The sequence below is a fragment of the Mesoplodon densirostris genome, chromosome 11, assembly GCF_025265405.1.
Source record: "Mesoplodon densirostris isolate mMesDen1 chromosome 11, mMesDen1 primary haplotype, whole genome shotgun sequence".
Taxonomy (NCBI): domain Eukaryota; kingdom Metazoa; phylum Chordata; class Mammalia; order Artiodactyla; family Ziphiidae; genus Mesoplodon; species Mesoplodon densirostris.
The window spans coordinates 47,603,396-47,626,213 of NC_082671.1; the positions used below are offsets into that span (position 1 = coordinate 47,603,396).

A 22,818-nucleotide genomic window follows, 5' to 3' on the forward strand; every position below is an offset into this window, starting at 1 on the left:
ACGCCTGCCATGGGCTCGTGGTCCCACAACGTCTCAGCCTCCCTCTCCAGCTTCACTGTCCTTTCCTCCAGTTGCTTCCTCTCTCCTGCTTCTTTCTTCTCTTACTCCTTGAGTTAGAACGGAAGTTGATGAGTGCCCTCATGTCCTCTCTGCCAACACCTGCTGCATCTGAGCTTCCATTGCTCACCATCGGAAGGTCCCTGTCTGGGTCCTACTCCAGAACAGGGCAATCCCCCTAGCTTTTCACTGGCCCAGTATGTCCCATCTCACAGGTGTTGTGTTCCTCCCTTGCAGTGATCATGACAGCACAAGTGACTAGTTCTATGATGTACGGGGGTCTGTATCCCTGTGATGCTTCCTCTGCTCTTTGCTCACTTGTATTGCTAAATAAAGCACATTTATACTATAATGCGTTGTTTCATACTGTCTTGCTTTGTTACCAATGGTTCTTGTGGTTTTCATCGGGCAAATGCCTTTTCAGGAATGAAGCATACTCCCAATCCCCATGTGCTTCACCCCCCTCCTTTAGAGAACTTCAACAAACAGCAGTTTGGCATCGTTTTGCTCAGATTTCCTTCACGGATAAGATTTCATCTAAATGTTTGGCAAGTGTCATGGGAAGAATATGGTTCATCATATTGTATACTTTTCTTTTAATTGCCCATACCAAGAAGTAATGGTTGAGTTTCTCTTCCTTCTTCTCTATGATCACTCCACCCATGCCCAATGGATCAACTCTCAACGTCCAGTAGGGGAAAGATATTTCTGGTCTAACATAGCAAAATTACATTTAACAAGAGACTAAGATGTTTGATTTTTACTTAGACTTAACTTCATGACCAACAAACTTGCCTGACAAGGTATATCAAGGGTAATTAAAGTGTATATACTGCTGAACTGAAATTCTATTTCTAGAAATGTATCCTGAAGAAATACTGCAAATGCAGGAAGACGTATGTACATGGATGTGAATCCCATCTTCCCAGCAGGGAAAATTAAAAGCAGGAGAGCTGGTCAAATCACCACCAAACTCAGATTCTGGTTTCTTAAAGTGTGAAGGCAAAACGAGAATGGACATATCTACCTTCTCACACCTTAAGACTCTTGCGGAGATGGATGAAGCTGAGTCCTTCATCTCTCTGGTGTGCTCTCGCTACTGTGACTTCTCCGAATGGGTAATGAAAGCTCAGGATATGGTGCAAGGCTCTTCATTCACTAGTGCTGCCTTTTGTCCACACCATTCCCTATTTCCTCATGAGTGACCAGTATCTCCCTGTCCCCAGGCTCTTACAACACAAGCAAAAGTTTCTTGGATTCAATAATATAAAGAGGGTGAATCTGGATCCTTTTGTATCAGTATCCTGCTGTATTCACCTATAACCATTCCCCCAGCAAAGTGGGCAGCCTCTCACATTGGTACCTCCTCACTTTGCCCAGAACTTCCCCAACAGCAGGTATGTGACGATTTGGTTCCATAATCTAAGCCCATTTAGTATTTATATTATTATGTACCTGTGAGGAATAATGGAAAGAAAATACTGACCAGGAAAAATATATAGAATATAGCAATGAATAATAAACAGGTTGCAAAATAATATGTACACATAGATTTATCTTATTAAAATCTTATTGTGCATGTGCTGATACCAAAATGGCAGACTGTAAACCACCAAGCTCTCCTTTTGCCAAAGAAACATTGAAAACACAACCTGTGTTCAGAAGCTGTCTGAACAGACTTTGTAGGAGCTCTGGAAAACACTCAAAAGTTTACAACCAACAAGCAAATGCCCAATCAAGAAAATCCATCTTCAAAACGATAGCAAACTTTGTGACAATTTTCCTAGCACTTGCCCTGCCCTATACCTGGTGTAGTTGTGGTCTTGAGAAAGCAGCAGCCTTATTCTAGAACTTTCCCCCACCCCTCTCCCACCCTCCAGTCCCCTCTCAAACCCATTTGCTCCTCTTGGTCACCCTCCACCACCCAGCACATGCATCTTGAACCAGAGAGCAGATGCAGATTATTTGCAAATTACTGTGCAAGTCTCTTCAAACACATCTGGGGCATTCCCGAAGAAATAATACAAGATTCTCACCTTTGTTCCACATAAATCCAAATGCAGGCAAGAGAAGCAGCAGGTACAGTTAGTAAAAACTGCAGGGCAGACTACAAACCCATAGAGGCCTGGGGCAAAAGACTACGGGAGAAGATATGCAATAGACCCTCTGACCATCTAAGGTCTAGAGGCTAAGCTGGAGTGAGACTCTGGGAAATGAGGACATTCAGGTGCAGCTGTGTATATGAGAGAATTTAGAAAACTGTGCCTAGGTCCAGACAAGACACATGCTCAGAAAATTCTTGAGAAGTTCTTAAGCATTAACCTTGGGCTGATCTCTAGTTTCAGAGCAAGCCCCGCTAAGTGCTGAAGGAGTATCCAGTCACAGGGTGAGTTGGTTGTTCTCAGTTTGTTATTTTGGCTTTTGGTTGTTGTTTTTTTTCAGCTCCTGGTATACAAGAAAATCTTCATCAAGACAGTAGCTGAACACAAGCTATAGGAGCAGCCTGATGTTGAGGTTTTACTGCATGCCAGGCACTGTCGACTCATTTAACACAACTAGGTCAATGTGAAGGACAGGTCCTCAGGTGCAAATCCAAGAATCCCTTGTTTGCAACAGTCAGAACTGGGAGTAGGACCTGAGGCAGGACCACATTAGTCATGAACTTTCTAGAAACTGGGAAGTAGAATTGAATAACAAATCAGAAACAAGGCCTATTGGCAGCATTTCGTTAATAAGAGGGGAAAAAAGCAGAGAGACTGCGAATTTAAGTCACTCTGCAGTGATTTGTTGGGCAAGGTTTTTAAGGAATAAGAGAATTATTCGCACAGCCTGTTAACCTGAATATGGCCCCAGCTCACTCCCTAGAATACTTTCTGCAAACGACTGGTCTAGAAGGAGTTCACCTCATTCAAAGATGAGCACTAGTCAGAAAGGAACTGTTCCAGGACTCACTAAAGAGAATACACATTTAAAAATGAAATGAACAGGAAAAACAAAAGGCAGATAATGATCACTCATCAGAACAAAGTCACTATAAAATATTGTCAAAATATGGGCCTCCCTGGTGGCGCAAGTGGTTGAGAGTCCGCCTGCCGATGCAGGGGATACGGGTTCGTGCCCCGGTCTGGGAGGATCCCATATGCCGCGGAGCGGCTGGGCCCGTGAGCCATGGCCGCTGAGCCTGCGCGTCCGGAGCCTGCGCGTCCGGAGCCTGTGCTCCGCAACGGGGGAGGCCACAACAGTGAGAGGCCCGCATACCGCAAAAAAAAAAAAAAAAAAAAAAATATTGTCAAAATAAAGCAAACCCTCTATAAAATTAGAGAAGAAAAAGCATATAATGAGACAATAAGAGATAAACCATTACTTACAGAAGTCAGCTATGAGGCAGAGAGAAAAACAAAGCCAGCAGGGAAATGAAGGCCAAGTTAATGTCAGTACAAAGGACAGTAGACGTGCTGAATGCATAACAAAGGGTGTATGGGAGAATATCGAGAAAAGAGAATAAGGGGTCATAGACGGAGTTAACAAGGGGTTAAAGGAGGGTCAAGAGGATATATAGATAAAGAAGACAAAGTATATTCAACACAAGAATAATTGAAACACCTAAAGGAAGAGTATACACACACATACGCAAACTCATACACACAAATTGTCCCCCGCAAAGCACAGAAACATCTTCAATTAGGTGGCTGGGGATTTGCCCTGAAATTTATTTTGATAGACAAATGTGCACAATTTAGGCATTTTTAAAATACGTAAATATTGTATATGGGTATAAAGAATGAAATCTTGCCACTTGTGACAACATGGATGGATCTCTAGGGCATTATGTTAAGTGACATAAGTCAGACAGAGAAAGACAAGTACTGCAAAATCTCTCTTATATGTGGAATCTAAAAAACAAATTTTCAAAAATTTAAAAACTAAGCTCATAGATACAGAGATCAGATTGATGGTTGCCAGAGGCAGGGGAAGGGGTGGGAGTGGGAGAAATGGGTGAACTGTTTTCGTGAGTTTTTTTTTAAGTTTAAATAAATTAAAATTTAAAAGCCCACAGAAAAAACCACATACTATTAGAATGGCTGACATCAAAGTAATTGAGGATACCAAGGCAACAATATGGAGCAAGCAGAACACTCATACACTGCTGTTGGAAACTCAAAATGATGCAACCACTCTGCAAATATATATATTTATGGATGTATATATATGTAAGACTCAATCTTATACACTTTCAACTACATCTACTTCTGGAAAATAAACTTATTATTCTTCCAAATTTAAGATTCCAGATTACAGGAATATAGAGGAGAGAGTAACATATGGAATGACATCAGAGGATGCAATCACAAAAGCCAAAGAATGGAAAACTCTACAAGACAGTTAACCTAGTTTATTTAACAAATAAATGGCCAAAAAGATGAAGAGCTAAAGGATGTAAAGGATGTATTATTTAAAGGATGTATCATCCAAATAAACATGTATGGACCTTATTTGGACCCTGAATTAAACAAACAAATTATAAAAATAAGTAAGAATAAAGGGAAATTAGAATGTTCACTAAACTTAGTGATGTTAAAGAATTACTGTTAAATTTTTAAGATATAAAAATAGCATTTTGGGGACTTCCCTGGTGGTCCGGTGGTTGAGACTCTGCACTTCCACTGCAGGGGACTCGGGTTCCATCCCTGGTCGGGGAGAACTAGGATCCCACATGCCGTGCATCGTTGCCAAAAATAATAGTAATAAAAATCAATGTTTAAAAAAATAAAATAAAGTTAAAAAAGAATTTTGGTCATTTTCTAAAGAGTGTCATTTAGACATAAATACTGAATTGAATATGAAATCATATGCCCTTTCTTCTGGAATTTCCTTTCAAATAACTTAAGGTGGATGAAGAAAGTAGGTGGAGTTATGGATGAAATAAAGTCGGCCTTGAGATAATAATTGCAAAATCTGGGTGACGGGTATCCATCCTTAATAGACAAATAGGGGTCTATTATGTTGTTCTTATACTTTTCTATCTGTTCAAATTTTTACATACAGAAAAAACAAGTCAAACTTAACATATTTGTAATCATTGGGGAAATGGTAATCTTTCTATTAGGGCATAAGCAATAGAATGCTGTTAGATTTCCAAGTTCTCAGCTGTTACAAAAGATCAGATTGGAATTATGGATGAAATAAATCTGGCCTTGACATAATAATTGCAAAATTGGGGTGATGGGCACGTACATTCTGATACACAAGCAACGCATATTGAACCTTTGTTTGAGATAGTCTAACTCCTAGCCTCAGTGAATTGAGAATAGTCTTGTTGTATTGATATAAATCAAAGATCAAAGGCAGGAGAGGGCCTCCCTGGTGGCGCAGTGGTTGAGAGTCCGCCTGCCGATGCAGGGGATACGGGTTCGTGCCCCGGTCTGGGAGGATCCCATATGCCGCGGAGCGGCTGGGCCCGTGAGCCATGGCCGCTGGGCCTGCGCATCCGGAGCCTGTGCTCCGCAACGGGAGAGGCCACAACAGTGAGAGGCCCGCATACAGCAAAAAAAAAAAAAAAAAAAAAAAAAAAAAAAGGCAGGAGAATTTTCCTCTGGCTAAAGGAAGCCAAAAGGCATTCTTCATATTTTATATCTTTTCTAATAACCCAGGTATGATCTCACTGTTTGTAAAGCCCAATCCTTCCCAACCTGCAGGCTTACCTTCCAACACTGAGCCCAGCCCTATTCCTCCCTGTACACTGGCTGCTGGAAACCTATCTCATACTTTTCCTCTCAGCTCTACCCTCCACCTCTCACGCCCTCCTCAGCCTCTTCGACTTTAGGAACCATGACTTCCAGATCCACCGTGAGAAGCCAAAGCAGCAGCCGTAAAGTCTTCAGGGCCGGCTCAGCCAGAGTCCCTGGGGTCGGCCGCTCTGGCTTCTGCAGCGTGCCCGTGTCCCGCTCCAGGGGCAGTGGTGGCCTCGCTGGAGTGGGTGGAGGAGCTAGCTTTGGCAGCCGCAGCCTCTATGGCGTGGGGGGCTCCAAGGATCTCCTTCGGAGGGGGCAGCTATGCCCTCGGTGGTGGATATGGCGGCAGAGCTGGAGGTGGCCTTGGCTTTGGAGGCGGAGCCAGGAGTGGGTTTGGTTTCGGCGGTGGAGCTGGTGGTGGCTTTGGGCTCGGTGTTGGAGCTGGCTTTGGTGGTGGCTATGGGGGCTCTGGCTTCCCCGTCTGCCCCCCTGGAGGCATCCAAGAGGTCACCATCAACCAGAGTCTCCTGACTCCCCTCAACCTACAAATTGACCCCACCATCCAGCGGGTACGGAAAGAAGAGCTGGAGCAGATCAAGACCCTCAATGACAAGTTTGCCTCTTTCATTGACAAGGTGAGCCGGGGGCTGCATCTGGTCCTTGTGGTTGGGTTGGCAGGAAGTTTTGGAGAGGCCCCGGCCAGAGCACAGCAGTCACCCAACAACCTCCCTGTGGGAAAATGCATCCGCTCAGCAAGCATCTCCCGGGGGCAGAGGTATTTGCAGGTGGGTCCAGCTTGCCCCACAGGACCTGTGGGAATTTCCCCTCATCCTCCTTGGGAGCCATGCCGGTTGGTTCAGTCAACACAGAGGGAAGGGTGAAGCTGTTAAATTCCCTGGGCAAACTAACCTAACCCAGAGCAGGTGTTGTAGAGTCACTTACCCCAGGAATGGAAGCTCGCCATCAAAGCCTCCAAGGCCCACTGCACTAGTTCTGTGGAGCCCCAGAGAACATCGGGGTAGCTTGATGGGCTTGTCCATTTTGACCTGGAGCTTACTAAAAGCACACTACTTAAGTGACTGCCCTGAGGTTCAGTGAAAATATATCAAAATCGACCTGAACAGTGTCCTGAACAAAGTTTACTCCACAGTTCCATCAGGCACTTGAGGCAGCAAAAAAAAATTTTTTTTTGTAAAGCAAGCATCTGCCTTTTTTTAAAAAAATTATTTATTTATCTATTTTGGGCTGTGTCAGGTCTTCATTTCTGTGCGAGTGCTTTCTCTAGTTGCAGCGAGCGGGGGCCACTCTTCATCGCGGTGCGCGGGCCTCTCACTGTCACGGCCTCTCTTGTTGCGGAGCACGGGCTCCAGATGCGCAGGCTCAGTAGTTGTGGCTCACGGGCCTAGTTGCTCCATGGCATGTGGGATCTTCCCACACCAGGGCTCGAACCCGTATCCCCTGCATTAGCAGGCAGATTCTCAACCACTGTGCCACCAGGGAAGCCCAGCAAAATTTTTTAAAGATTGGAATTGTGAATCTCTAAGAGGATGGAGTTTCATAAATATGTATTTCTATTCCTATCAGTTGCAGGCTCACCTTCTAGTCTTAAAAAAGAAAAAAGGGAAAAAGAAACTCTGGCAGAAAAAATTATTCCCCTTTTACAGGGGGAGAAATAGAGTTTAAGTGGATTACCCAGAGTCACACACAGGTCAGCGGAAGAGCTGGGAAGTACTTGAGGTCTCTAAACTCTTGCTGCACCAGTACAGTCCTCCTTGGTCTGGGAAGAGTTCAATCAAACCCTTACTCATAAATGCTGGAGACGGTGTGGAGAAAAGGGAACACTCTTGCACTGTTGGTGGGAATGCAAATTGATACAGCCACTATGGAGGTTCCTTAAAAAACTAAAAGTAGAATTACCATATGACCCAGCAACCCCACTACTGGGCATATACCCTGAGAAAACCATAATTCAAAAGGAGTCATGTACCAAAATGTTCATTGCAGCTCTATTTACAATAGCCAGGACATGGAAGCAACCTAAGTGTCCATCAACAGATGAATGGATAAGGAAGATGTGGCACATATATATAATGGAATATAACTCAGCCATAAAAAGAAACAAAGTTGAGTTATTTGTAGTGAGGTGGATGAATCTAGAGACTGTCATACAGAGTGAAGTAAGTCAGAAAGAGAAAAACAAATACCATATGCTAACACAGATATATGGAATCTAAGAAAAAAAAAAGTTAAGGAAGAACCTAGGGGTAAGACGGGAATAAAGACACAGACCTACTAGAGAATGGACTTGAGGATATGGGGAGGGGGAAGGGTAAGCTGTGACAAAGTGAGAGAGTGGCATGGACATATATACACTACCAAACATAAAATAGATAGTTAGTGGGAAGCAGCCTCATAGCACAGGGAGATCAGCTAAGTGGTTTGTGACCACCTAGAGGGGTGGGATAGGGAGGGTGGGAGGGAGGGAGACGCAAGAGGGAAGAGATATGGGAACATATGTATATGTATAACTGATTCACTTTGTTATAAAGCAGAAACTAACACACCATTGTAAAGCAATTATACTCCAATAAAGATGTTAAAAAATAATAAAAATAAAACGCTTACTCACAGGGCTTCCCTGGTGGAGCAGTGGTTGAGAGTCCGCCTGCTGATGCAGGGGACACGGGTTCGTGCCCCGCTCTGGGAAGATCCCACATGCCGCGGAGCGGCTGGGCCCGTGAGCCATGGCTGCTGAGCCTGCACGTCCGGAGGCTATGCTCCGCAATGGGAGAGGCTACAACAGTGAGAGGCCCGCATATCACAAAAAAACAAAACAAAACAAAACAAAACAAAAAACACTTACTCACAAGCACGCCCTCTCTCCTCTGTGCTTACAGGTATGAGGATGAAGTTAACAAGTGCACGGCTGCTGAGAATGAGTTTGCGGCTCTGAAGAAAGTGGTTGGGAATGACTCTCAAAGGAGAAAATTCAAAACTGAATCCTGGAATGTGGGGTGATGGACCCTTGGGCCACCCAAGAGAAGTGACTTCAACCTTGAGAATATCTGGATAGCTCAAACCTGCCAAAATCCTCCCTCTGTATTTATGGCCCCAATGACGCTGTTTGGATTTCTGTTAGCCCAGGAGATTCGAGCCTGCAGTTCCCAGCAATCACCCACCCCCAACCCCAAACCCCAGATACAGAGTTTGCTAAAATCCAAACTGTAAGGGCCATGGAGGAAGAGTCTGCCCAGCTTCTTTTGGACTTACTGCCTGGGGCCAGGGTCTCAGAGGAGTATTCTGTGTTGTCTTTCCAGGACGTGGACGCCGCCTACATGAACAAGGTGGACCTGGAGGCCAAGGTCAACTCTCTGACCAAAGAGACCAATTTCCTCCAGGTGCTCTTTGAGGCAGTAAGAGCCTGCAAATGTGTTTGTCCCTCCTATGTCTGGACCTTGAAAAGAAAAGGATGTGGCAGGGTATTATCCATATAATGCCTCTACCTGGGACGGAGGGCTTAGGAGGTCATGGGTATTGGGAAGAACTGTTTGAAATCCTGCCACATTCAACCCCACCCCACCTCTGAGGCTTCTGCCCCCAACCCCATGGCCTAGCAAGGAGGGAGTGCCGATTCCTAAAATCCCGTGCCGTTGGGTAACATTCCCAAGGAATTAAGACCCACCTCTCCCTTCCCCCTCCCAGAAAAGTTCATAAGGCAAGCTGCCCCTCAGCCCTTTGGTCAGGGTGTTTCTTGGCCCCTGAAGATGCCTCTTTCTGGGCACTGCCACTCTGATGGCAGAGACCTGCGTCTGTGGAAGGGGAGAGAGGGGTAGAGAGTGATGAAGTCACACTGTGTAGGGGGAGGGGAGCAGGGTCCTAAAACTCACCCAATCCCAAAGAAACCTTTAATGCTGGCATATGAATCACATAAGTCGTATTCAACGTGATATAATTTGGATTCAGAGAACACTTACTCATCCTTCATACTCAGGGAAAAAACACAGAAGGGAGCCCTGAGAAAGGATGCTGAGGACACACTCCCATCACACTGATCTATGACCCAGAAACTCCTCAGGGGTTGACATGGGACCTCCCCCTCCATCAAATGGCTGGCATAAGAAGAGCTGGGAAATCCCTGCCGGGGTTGCCAAAGGATTCCTGACTTAGATGGGAGGTCAACTGCATGATTTCGAGACCCCTTCTTTTTTCGCTGAGGTGATGCTGAGTTAACTGGCTCTGCAGAAACCGTCCCAGGTGCAGACCCGGGTCAGTGACACATCGATGGTCCCGTCCACGGACAACAACTGCAGCCTGGACCTGGACAGCCACAAGCCTCAGGAATCATGTGAGCATCCCCGTTTCTTTCAACTTGGCAGGAGCCAAGTTGAAAACTATGAAAACTAAGCTTGAAATGCGTACGGAAACCCTAATACACACAAACACTGATATGTGGTCAAGAAATGCTGGGTGCTCAAAAGGACAGCCACAGTCCCCACACCACTTATAACTGGTTGGGGGTTGGATGAGACTCAAACAACTGAGAAACAGTCATAAAGCTATTTCTAAAGGGCTTGTTTATTTACGGAGCTCCTACTATATGACAAGCAGGGTTACAAAGTTGTAAATGAATGGACTACAAAAGGAATCCAAGGTCTGGGAGGCCATGAAGTGAATGAACAGTCACAGAAAGGAAAAAGCACTAATAACACACTTCCAAGAAGGGTGGGTTTTCAGTCTGTTTTGGAAGCAATGAGAGAAAAAGATTGCCAAGGAGCAGGGAGGGGTTCAAGGCTGAGCAAGTGGTCCCGTGGGACTGGAAGGCATAAATGAACACTGCTGAACAAGAGAGTTTGTACTGGGAAGAGGGAGGTTGGAATAACCACAGAGAGCTACTGTCCAAAGATGCAGACGACCAGAAGGTTTGGCTTTGGAGGGGTGTAGTAGCCTGGATGGTCCAACCCATGAGATCAGTTCTCTGCCAAATGCAGGTGCTTTTCTGGGGCAGCTGCTCACCTACAAGCTGGCTCCCATCCCTTGCCCTGATCTGGGCATGGACTTAGCTCCTACCACTGCAACATGGCAGAAAGGAAGCAGGGTGTCGGGTGCCAGGGGTGCAAGGGCAAGGCAGCCCCTTGGTGGTGAGTGGAGGTGGGATGCACTTAACTCCAGGTGGGATGGTTGAAATGTATAGTGAACGAGTCCCTTTGCTGGCAAGGCTGTTGTTCCCTTTAACTGTGTGTGTCCAGAAATGAAGAAGGTGAGCTATTCAGCACTTTCAAAACTGGACAGATCTTCGTTCAGGCAGGGGCTCTTCTGTTGGGCAAGGGCGTGGGTTTTCTCCAGGCTGCTGGAGGACAGAGGGTGCATTTATTTCTCCTAAATGAGTGTGTCCTGGATACGCACCATTAGACAGAGAGCCACCTGAGATGGAGGATTCTGTTACAAAGTCTTCAGAGCGGGGTACTCTACAGTCTGGGCACCATCCAACACCGTTTCCCTGCATCTCCTCCCTGTTTCCCCAACACCTGCGTCAGGAGGGCCACCAAAATTCATGGTCACAGTTGGTCTGGACGTATGCCCCATGACCAAGAACCGCCCCCTCCAAGGACTATGCCAAGTCACCTCTTACTCCTAGAGCTCTGCATGCTCTTTCCTATCCCAGGGTCTTCACACACAGGCTGTTTCCTGGTCTGGAATATTCTCCCCCAAGCCGGTCACTTAAGTCAATCCTTCCCGGCCTTCAGCGCCCGGCTCAAGTATCTCCATCTCTTGAAGGACTTCCCTGCCCATCCCCCCAACCACTTCCATATCTAAGTCAGATTCCTTTAGCACACCCCCATAAGCCACTGTTCACTTCCTAAGGGACCCATCTCAGTTTGGAACTATAAACTCGATAATATGCTGGTTTGATTATTACCAAAAAACTGTAGGCAGGGGTCTGATTATGCTCTTCATGATATTCCCAGAGCCCAGGACACGCCTGGCGAGTAGATGTGCTCAAGAAACAAGCGAGGGAATGTGCGAATGATCAGTGAATGGATGGGCCCGCTCAGGGCACCGAGGGCCAGGCTGGGTGCACAGGCAGTGCCCTCGCCAGTGTTTGATGGGGTGACTGACTCTACTCTGGTGGCATCAGTACGAGGAGCTGCAGGTCATGGCAGGCCGGCCCGGTGATGATCTCTGCAACACCAAACAAGAGATCTCTGAGACGGACCGGATGATCCAGAGGCTGAGAGCCGAGATCGACAACGTCAAGATGCAGGTACATTCTGGCAGGGCCCAGAGCTCCCCCCACACTCATTTCTTCCGGATCATTCTGCCACTCTTACAGGACTCCTACTCAAGAAGCACCAGATCTCCAGAGGTTAGCAGTAAGGCTCACGGCTTCCTCCTTTCCTTACAGTGTGCCAGCCTGCAAACAGCCATCGCCAACGCAGAACAGCACGGAGAACTGGCCCTCAGGAAAGCACGGGCCAAGCTGGTGGACCTGGGGGAGGCCCTGCAGAAGGCCAAGCAGGACATGGCGCAGCTGCTGCGTGAGTACAGGAGCTCATGAACATCAAGCTGGCCCTGGACATGGAGATCGCCACTTACAAGAAGCTGCTGGAGGGCGAGGAGTGCAAGTGAGGGCAGATGCACCAATTCCATCCCAGCTGCCTGGGCATTCCTAGGGGCTCAGGTGCTGCAGGCCCCTCCTTGCCTGGAAAAGGCAGCAAAACGCAGGTAGAATTGGACTATGACAAAGAATACAGGTGTGGGCCTCCCTGGTGGCGCAGTGGTTGAGAATCCGCCTGCCGATGCAGGGGATACGGGTTCGTGCCCCGGTCTGGGAGGATCCCATATGCCGCGGAGCGGCTGGGCCCGTGAGCCATGGCCGCTGGGCCTGCGCGTCCGGAGCCTGTGCTCCGCAACGGGAGAGGCCACAACAGTGAGAGGCCCACATAACGCAAAAAGGGAAAAAAAAAAAAAAAAAAAGAATACAGGTGCAATTTCTTTCCAGGGAAATCACGAGCAGATTCCCACATTTGAGGTGTAACTACTTTTAGCACCCCATAGAAACTTAGGAGCTGATTGGATCTCTGTAATCAAGTTCTATCAAAGGAGAAAGTTGGTTACACAGTGGGTCTGGATATGTGGTATGAACTGAGAAAAAATTGTCCTAGGACTTGGGCTGACAGTTCTACCACTAACTAGTTATGTAAGCTTAGGAAAATCAGTATCCTCTCCCCTGCCCAACCCCAGCCTTCAATTTCTTTAGTGATGGAATAAAGAGGCCAGGTCACACGATCCCCAAAGCCCCATGGGAGCTTTGTGCTCGCCAATTACCAGCTGTGTGACCAAGGGCCAATTACTTGATCTCTCCAGTCCTCACCTGTAAAATGGGGATAACCACAGTTTCTATCTTATATGTTAGTAAAGGGGTTAAAGTGATGGACTATACATGAAGCTCTTAGATCAATGCATGGGACACAGCAAATGGTCAATAAATGTTAGCTATCTTTCAGTTTAATGGCCAAAGATATGGGCTTTGGAGTCAAATGAATCTGACCTCAAATCCTGCTTTGTGATCATGGGCAAGTTAATTAACCTCTCTGATCTTCAATTTCGCCATCTGTAAAACTGAGATAATAATACCTACTTAATGGGGTTGTTGAGAGAATTAAGTGGCATAATTTAGGTAGTAGGTAGGTAGCCCTTTTTAATGTTCTGTCTGTTTATAATGAATGCCACGTCTGTCTTCAAGATGCTAAGGCAAAACTACTCTACTTGCTACCACAATGATAGACTTATTATTGTTATTGTTACACTTATGACTCAGACTCCTCTCCACACCTGTAATAACCTCAGTGCCTGACAACAGTCCATTATTGAAAGAGAGCACTTCTTGTTCTATGACAGCCCTACCTTTCCAGCTGACAGTAGCATGTGATTAGCTTTAATTTTCTTAAGGTGTCTACCTCATTTACACCAAAAAATGTGTTTCTGAGATTACAGGTTTGACTCCTATGAACCCCAAACTCTGCATTATTTCATTCATTAGATTATTATTTTTAATACTACTAGTATTTAAATAATTTCAACCTCCATTACTTCTGCAATAAAAAATAATTCAGGTTTTTCTAAATACATTTAAAACAATTGCAAAAATGTCGCTTCAAATGGCTGCAAGCTGCTGGACACCACAGTAACCTTCCTTCTCCCCCCCTCCTCCCTAATCAGGCTGAGTGGAGAGGGTGTTTCTCCAGTTAATATCTGTGAGTGTGACATCCTCTTGTATCATTTGGAGTGTATGTGGCTGGGGTCTGGGGAGCTGGTGGGCATGCTGGAGGGTGGCAGGGATACATGGGGCATTGGAGGGGATCCCACCTATGGGGGGTTCATTTTGAGAAGGTTTGAGGTTCTGAGTTCATTAAAAAGAGCTGTATTAGGAGAGTCTTTAAAGTCACCATTCTTACCTCTTTGCAAGTGAGAGAGGGCCCACAGAGGGGGCAATGGGAGGGTTGATGTAATCCTTCTGCATGGGTTTGGAAGACCCACCGGCTGCACCTCCCACCTCCCAAAATTCTACACCTTTCTTTTTTTTTAAAACATCTTTATTAGAGTATAAATGCTTTACAATGTTGTGTTAGTTTCTGCTGTACAAAAAAGTGAATCAGCTATATGTATACATATATCCCCATATCCCATCCCTCTTGCGTCTCCCTCCCAGCCTCCCTATCCCACCCTGCTAAGTGGTCACAAACCACTGAGCTGATCTCCCTGTGCGATGCAGCTGCTTCCCACTAACTATCTATTTTACATTTGGTAGTGTATATATGTCATTGCTACTCTCTCATTTCGTCCCAGCTTACCCTTCCCCCTCCCCTTGTCCTCAAGTCTATTCTCTATGTCTGCATCTTTATTCCTGTCCTGCCCCTAGGTTTGTCAGAAACTTTTTGTTTTTAGATTCCATATATATGTGTTAGCATATGGTATTTGTTTTCTCATTCTGACTTACTTCACTCTGTATGACAGACTCTAGGTCTATCCACCTCACTATAAATAACTCAATTTTGTTTCTTTTTATGGCTGAGTAATGTTCCATCACATATATGTGCCACATCTTCTTTATCCATTCATCTGTTGATGGACACTTAGTTTCCTTCCATGTTCTGGCCATTGTAAATAGAGCTGCAGTGAACATTGGGGTACATGACTCTTGTTTTTTGTTTGTTTGTTTGTTTTGCCGTACGCGGACCTCTCACTGTTGTGGCCTCTCCTGCTGCGGAGCACAGGCTCCGGACGCACAGGTTCAGCGGCCATGGCTCACGGGCCCAGCCGCTCTGCGGCATGTGGGATCTTCCCAGACCGGGGCACGAACCCGTGTCCCCTGCATCGGCAGGCGAACTCTCAACCACTGCGCCACCAGGGAAGCCCAGGACTTTTGATTTTTAAAGTGGGGCAATAGTAGAAAGATGAGACCAGATGGTATTTTAACAATAATAGCAAATACACAGTACCGTGTGCCAGGCACAGGCGTGGTGCTTTGCAGGAATTAACTAGTGTGATATTTGTAACACAGTAGTTCTGTGAGGCAGGACCAGTGTTCTCATTCTACAAATGATGAAACTGAGGCCCAGAGAGGCCCAGTCACTTACCCAAATTCACATGACTAGCACAGGACAGAGCTGGGGTTGAAACTCAGGCGGCAGTCTCAGTGTTCTGGGCCTGCGCAGCGGCAGAGTTATGCTGGAAAATGGAAGGACGGGGGTCAGGAAGCATGGGGAAGCTTTTAATGCATCGATGTCACTCATCAAACTGAGTCATTTGGCCAGACTAAACCCCTGACCCTGATTCCGTTGCCTTCGGGGGCAGTGAGTGGGTGAGGAGCTCCCTTGGAGCCTAGAGGAAATAGGCGGGCTGTCTCTGAGGATCTGGTAAAGCGAGTAATTGCTACCTCTGCAAGTGAGCTGCAGGTAGAGGCCGGGCTCAGAACTCTCCTGGTGAGGAGGGGCACAGGGTCAGCTGGGATTTCAGTGACTACAGCCAACTCTCAGAACAACTCAGAAAAGACAGCTGTGCCAGCAACAGGCAGCGAACTCTTCACTGCCCTCCCAGAGGAAACAACTAGATGAGGTAAGCTTCCTCAGCAGCAAGATAGAATAAAGGTAGCTTTAAGAAGAACTTCCCAGAGAATGATTCAACACAGAACAGGCTACTGGGCAGTGGCATGGAAGGTAAACTTGCAAAGTGGCTAATGAGAGGCTATGATAAAAGTCATCTGTGTTGAGTGGATGGAGGAGCCAGAGGTGTCCAGAGATGGGGCTGGACCTGGTGCCTCCCTAGGGCATTAAGTCGGTGAGACATGGATTTGCCCCCAGAGGCTCCTACCCTCACACCTGATACCAACGCCTTTCCAAACCCCACAAGCCCAACTAAAACATTTTCCCCTGCCCATTCCGCCAGATATGAAGAGGAGCTCTCCCTGCAGCCCTCTGCTGAGAATGAGTTTGTTGCCTTGAAGAAGGTGAGGGAGGATGGTCCAGGGAGGGAGAAGGCCCCCTGAGCTGGCCCACTGGGCCTGGGGACACTCAGCCCCTGGACCGTGTCCAAATGTGCCTGCAGCCCGCCCACCCCGCAGACCCTGGTGCCAGCCCCACTGACCCTGGGAGAGAGGAAGGCCAGCCTCCCCGCGCTCCTTGCAGAAGGGCAGGGACTGACCTGGCCTCCACCTCCCAACTTGTGTTAAGGGTTGTATTTACACCTGCCCAAGAAGCTGGAGATGTTGCAAATGCCAAATCAAAGCCAAAACAGACTCTGACTCAAACTCCCAGAGATAAAAATCATCTTGTTGATCCCTCACATAGATAGCAACATATTTTCTGGCCTGAGGTCCACGGGGAGCTCTGAGGAATGCATTCAAGGTTCCTTTAACCCCATTCCCTTCAGATGCTTCCCCATCAGAATGCCAGGCCCAGGCAGGGGGTCCTGGGGCTGGGGACCCCTCACTCCATCCTTGGCTTTGTCACCCCTTCCCTTCCACATGGGCCTAAGTGAGGAAAGATGGGTCCCACACCCGCCACCTGCCACCACCTTGCCTAGTGGCTCAGCTGGCGAAGGGGTGGCCCCAGGTTACGACTGTCACTTCTCTGGCCACAGGATAGGGACACAGCCTTCCTGATAAAGGCTGACCTGGAGACCAACGTGGAAGTTCTGGTCCAGGAGATCGACTTCCTGAAAAGCTTATATGAAGAGGTACCTGCAGCCATGCTGCCCACAGGTGGTCAGCTAGGGGCCAATCTCCCGGGGTCCCCACCCCCAGGAGATCAGCCTGCTGCAGTCTCAGATCTCAGAGACCTCTTCCATCATTGTGAAGATGGACAAGAGCCAGGAGCTGGAGGCAGATGGCATCGTTGCCCAGATCGATGCCCAGTACGACGAAATCGCCAGCCGCAGCAAAGCCCAAGCAGAGGCCTGGTACCAGAGCCGGGTGAGGCCCAGGCGGGGCCTGGGGGACCCCAGACCCACTATCCCCCAGGAAGTGGGTGAGGAGAGACTGAGGGCCATGCCACACCCAGGCCCCGTTGTTTCTGCCAGGCCTCAGGCCAGGTCCCCGCAGAGCGTGTGGGAGACCCCACAGACAGCCCAGGCCTGTCATCACAGCTCCCCAGCTTTACTCACCCACAGACTTGCTGGAACTGCTCCCCTAAGTAGCATTCAAGAAATGCTAATTGGCAATGATGACAAAGAGGACTCTGGGCTTCCGGGTGTGGGAAGAGGCTAATGGCATGGGGTGGTTACTAATAGTGGAGCAGAAACCGTGATTCAGGTGGCCCCAGACTTAGGTAACTAGGGCCTTGCTGGGAGGGCAGTTGGTGTCCTTGAGGGCAATTTGATTTAACAAATATTATCATTTCAGTCTTGCCCACCCTATCTGTGAAAGGCACCATTATTATTCACTCACTCATTCATTCATTCATTTATTGAGCATCCATCGTTTGCCAAGCACCGTTCTAGGTGCTGGAGGTCCAGCAAGGAACAGCACAAACAATCCCTGCCTTCATGTCACTTTCATTCCAGAGGCAGGGGCAGGGGCGGGACAGGCAAGACAAATAAGTACAGTGGATCTATGTTAGATGGACATGTGCTGTGGAGAAAATAAATCAGGGTGAAGCGTAGGGAGTGTGGTGTGAATATGGTTTTCAACAGGGTGGCCAGGGAAGGAGGGCCTTACTGGGGTGTGTGGAACCATCAGGATACTAAGAGTCACACCATCCCCATCCTCAAGGAAATTACAGTCCACGGGAGAGAAACGTGTAACCAGCCAAACTGAAATACGAGGTAGCATGAAGTGACCGCTAAGGTCAAGCTGCAGGCTAAGGGAATAGGAGGATGATGGAAGTAACAAATTGTGTCTGGAAAGGCAGAGGCACTGGGATGTGGTCTGGATCTTGAAGGCCAAGTATGATTTCCATAAGCATGGGGGAAGGGACGTCTGGCTGAGGGCCAGCAGGAGCCAGGCCAGAGAAGCCTGAAAGGAAGCATCATGAAGGAAATGCAGCTGGAGACACAGGGGCAGATCACAGCAGATCTGCAGAGCTGCACTGAGGCCTTTGGACTTTTTTCTGAAGACAATGGCTACCAATCTCCAGGGAGTGTCCCAAGCAATGCTCTACCCTTTTTCTGGAGATCCATGGTGATCAAGGTATCAAACCCTGGCCTGGCGTCAGCTCCCTGTGACTCAGTCTGTGGCTCACACACGGCCAGGTTTTGCTCCGGCCGGCCCCTCCTCCAGTTGTTCTCCTGGACCATTCATCAGTCAGGTGGGCTCAGGGAAAATAACCTCAGTTTCCCATCCTCCTAAGTTAGAACCAGAAAGGTAACTCTATTATTTAAAAATTGTATTTAGCTGTGAGGATCAGAAATCAATAATAATAATGACAGTTGAAACAAATTTGATTTTTATTTTTTTCTCAAATAATTTGAAAGTAAAGAAATAGACTGCCCACAGATGACTCTGGGGTTCTATATTACCATCAGGAACACAGGCTCCTTCTAGCTTTCTATTCTGTCATTCTTAGCACAGTGCTTTAATCCTCATGGTTGCCCCATGCCCCAAGATGGCTGCGATACCACCAATCTCACATGTTCATTCCAAGCAGGCAGAAGAGGAGAGGGCAAAAGGAACATGACAACTGAATCATCTCTAACTTTAAACAGCTTTCCTAGAAGCCCTACCCAGCAATGGCCGTGCACCTCGTTGATGAGAAAGCTGAGAAATATTCTCTTATCTGGGCTTCTGTTTGAAGAAGAGGAGAATGGGTATTGATTGGGCAACTACAGGCATTTTCACAATAACCAAAGAGAGTGACTTGTGCTTATCTTGTTTTGCATTTTCTATGCAAAACGCTCCCATCCATTATATGTAGAAAATATAAAGTTGGCTAATTTTTTAATCTATTAATGTAATCTATAACACACTATTCAGAAATTAGATTCAAGGTGCAAAAGTTTTTTTAAAAAGTGTTAAGTCAAGATAGGAAATAATAGCGCATTTTGTTTTCAATTCTTTTGAAGGAGAATATACAAACATATGCACCGTGGCGGGGGCAGACGTGCTGTGTCCTCAGTCCTTGGTCTCTTAGGTACCCCAGAATCCCCTTCCAAGGTCCAGAGCAGGGATGGAGCAAAAAGGAGGGAAATCCCAGGACAGAGAGAAAAGGACAAGACACAGAATCACTAAACAGAGAGGAGGGCAGTTTGGAGCTTAGAGGAGAATTTAATAAGCCTAAAGATTCAGGGCTGGAATATGAGAAAGGAATAAGGAGTAGCGCAGAAAAGGACCAGAAATGGACAGGGGATGGGGAACAGAACAAGTATAAGAATCCAAAAGCACCTGACCCAAGAAGTCAGGAGAGGAGACATGAGGGACAGTGGGAAAGGGGCCTGGGAGGGACCACAGTGTGGGTGCCCAGGTTCTGACCTCCCTATCTGGTAGTATGAGGAGCTGCGGCTGACAGCCGGGACCCACTGTGACAACCTCCACAACTGCAAGAACGAGATTCTGGAAATAAACAAGCTGATCCAGTGGTTGCAGCAAGACATTGAGAACGTCAAAGCCCAGATGAGGCCATCACAGGGTAACCCGCCATATGGTCTTGGTCGCGATGGGTGGGTCCATCCTCCCTGGGGGCCCAGTTGAGGAGGGAATAAACTTGCGCTGTTTCCCACGAGAGGGAGCGAGCCCTTTCTACAGAAGAGCTGACCCACAGCAGGATGAGCAGGCTCAGGAAACAGTGAGGCCCCCAACAGAGGCTAGGCAACCTACTTTCAACATGGAATAGCAAGGATGCTTCACTAGATGCGAGTATAGAAAAGATGTTCTCCAAGGCCCCTTCCAACCAAAGACTCCAATTCTATGATCCTGAAATTCAAGGTGACCCTGCAGAGTTCATAAACTCAGACTCACTCTCTTCTCCTAGGCTAGTGAAGATCAGGCAGACACTTAAAATCTATTAGTCACAAAGAAATTACTTGGCTTATCTAGAGGAAACTCACAGATCTCCTTGAGGTGTTATAGACAGGAGAACTGGTCCCCATCCCACAGAGGAACCAGATGTCACAATCCTAGGATGAAACCCACAGCAGATTTGAATCTGACACATAACCATGACTGTAGGAAAAACTCACTCTTCCTCCTGTGTCCCTCCTTTACCCTCCCACTGTCACATTCACAACACTTTCTGATACCAGATATGGGGGAAGAGTGTTTCCATACTAAACAGTTCTGCAACACCAGCTGGGTATTCTACAACTTAACGCACTTCTGACACTACCTACCTGGAGATAGCATCAGATCCCACACGTTAGGGACTGCCCCCCAAGTCCCACAAGGCTTCCCCCAGTTCAGATGCTAATCACAAGTCTAGGTTGTGCTTCTGACCAATCGGCTATACATTGGAGGTCTCCGTGACCCCCCTCCTCGGGTTCGATTAATTTGCTGGAGTCACTCACAGAACTCAGGAAAATAGATTCCTTTACATCTACTGGTTTATTATAAAAGCATATGATAAGGCATATGGATGAACACCCAGGTGGAAGAGATGGGTAAGGCAAGGTATGTGGGAGGGGTGTGGAGCTTCCATGCCCTCTCCAGGCATGCCATTCTCTCCACACCTCCGCCTGGTCACCAACCTGGAAGCTCTCTGAATCCTCTACTGTTGGGTTTTTATGGAGCCTTCCTCTCATAGGCATGATCAATTATTACCTCCATTCCCAGCCTCTCTCCCCTCTCGGGAGATTTGCACAGTGGGCTGAAAATTCCCAGCTTCAAATCATGGCTTGGTCTTTCTGGTGACCAGCCCCCATCCAGGAGCCTACCTAGAGTCACCTTAATTAAACAAAAGACATTGCCAATACCCAGGAAATTCTAAGGGGTTTAGGGACTCTGTGTCAGAAACCAGGGTCAAAGACCAAATGTTAGAACAAAGGATGTTCTTATCACTTAGGAAATTACAAGGTTTGGGGGAGTTCTGTCCAGAAACTGGGGGCAGAGACCAATATATATTGTTTCTAATAGTCTCACAACGACCGTGTTCTCTGTTCTTCTAAGAGTCAGCCCAGGGCTCCAGGGCGTCCCGTAATGCCTTTCTGTGCCCTCTCCTCCCAGCGCTGCAAACTGGAGGGTGCCATAGCCGAGACACAGCAGCAGTGGGAGGCGGCCCTCAACGACGCCAAGTGCAAGCTGGCTGGGCTGGAGGAGACCCTGCAGAAGGCCAAGCAGGACATGGCCTGCCTGCTCAAGGAGTTCCAGGAGGTGATGAACTCCAAGCTGGGCCTGGACATCGAGATCGCCACCTACAGGCGCCTGCTGGAGGGCGAGGAACACAGGTAAGTCAAGGATGGGCACCAGATATGTCTATTCTCCTGCCCTCTGAAGTTGCTGCTGCTGCCATTGCCCATCCCACAGTCGTGGAAAATCTAAAACAGCATGCAGACCACAGGCCCTCCTCACTGACAGGGTCCATAGAGCAGGCAGAAGCGGTGGGGTGCCACGTGCTTCTTGGCCTCATTCTCTGATGCAGTTCCCTTGTGTTTCCTTTGCCTCCCACCCCCAGGCTGTGTGAAGGTGTTGGGCCCGTGAATATCTGTGAGTAGATGAGCCCTCCCCAGTGGTTCTGGGGTCTTGGGAGCTGATCGACCCATAATAGACCACACTGGCCCCTACCCAAACCTCACTGTGCTTCCCCCACCCCAAAGGAAGAGTTGTTTGCCTGGAGCTCCTGGCAGATGGAGAGGCTCTCCCTCAGAGCTACCCAAGTCTATGGGAGTCAGAATCAGGAGCAGACATGCAGCGTGGTCCCAGTGCTTCAGGGCTCAGAAGCTGCAAGGAACCATATAGACAAGGGGATGCTTTTCTGGAGAAAGAGAATTTGAAGCAGGCTCAGACAGATAGAAACAGAGAGGGTGAAGCAGAAGATAGGGCTCTGGGGCAAGAGGAGAGACACGTGGGGAACTGCTAAGCACTTTATGTGGCCGAAGTGAGAGACATGGAAGTTGGTAGCTGGGATGGGAATGTCCTTAGAAGTGAGCTGCAGCAGGTGGGGGCCTGGCCTGGCCAAGATGTTTCAGGGCAGGGCCCTGAGCATCCCTTCCTGTTCCCGCAGCTGTGAGCAGCTCCAAAGGCACCATCCTCTACGAGCCAAGTGTGGTCAGCACACCCATGTACTGTCCAGGGGACACCAGTGTCCTCAAGAACAGCGGGAGCTGCAGCATCATGGGTACCAGTGAAATCTACATCCCCTGTGAGTCCCATGGGCTACTGGGCTGTGGAAGCAGGCGGAGCTTCAGCATGAAGCTAGGGGCTGGGGGTGGCTCCTCCTGCCACAACTGTTAGTACAGCCCCAGAGGCTAGAAGCCCAGGGGACAGGGCACCAGCCCCCAGCCTAGATGTTGTCCCCCTGCCACCAGGGTTGAAGACAAGGCTGTTCCAAAATCCCACCTTCCTATACTGATCGAAGTTTTCCCTTGGGTTTTCTCCGTGAGCTGC

The 22,818-nt window shown here is 47.8% G+C and overlaps 1 protein-coding gene across 1 annotated transcript; it reads left to right on the forward strand.

The window, feature by feature from the left end:
* Nucleotides 1-5,886: 5,886 nt before the first annotated feature.
* On the forward strand, nt 5,887-22,665 carry LOC132499517 (keratin, type II cytoskeletal 6A-like). The gene is given in 15 exon segments (XM_060114179.1): nt 5,887-6,083; nt 6,085-6,564; nt 8,687-8,747; nt 9,107-9,202; nt 10,032-10,182; nt 11,912-12,051; nt 12,193-12,331; nt 12,334-12,412; nt 16,236-16,296; nt 16,929-17,024; nt 17,092-17,259; nt 19,768-19,888; nt 21,434-21,659; nt 21,887-21,918; nt 22,436-22,665. Coding segments are annotated over 15 exon segments (2,277 nt in total).
* Nucleotides 22,666-22,818: the final 153 nt, after the last annotated feature.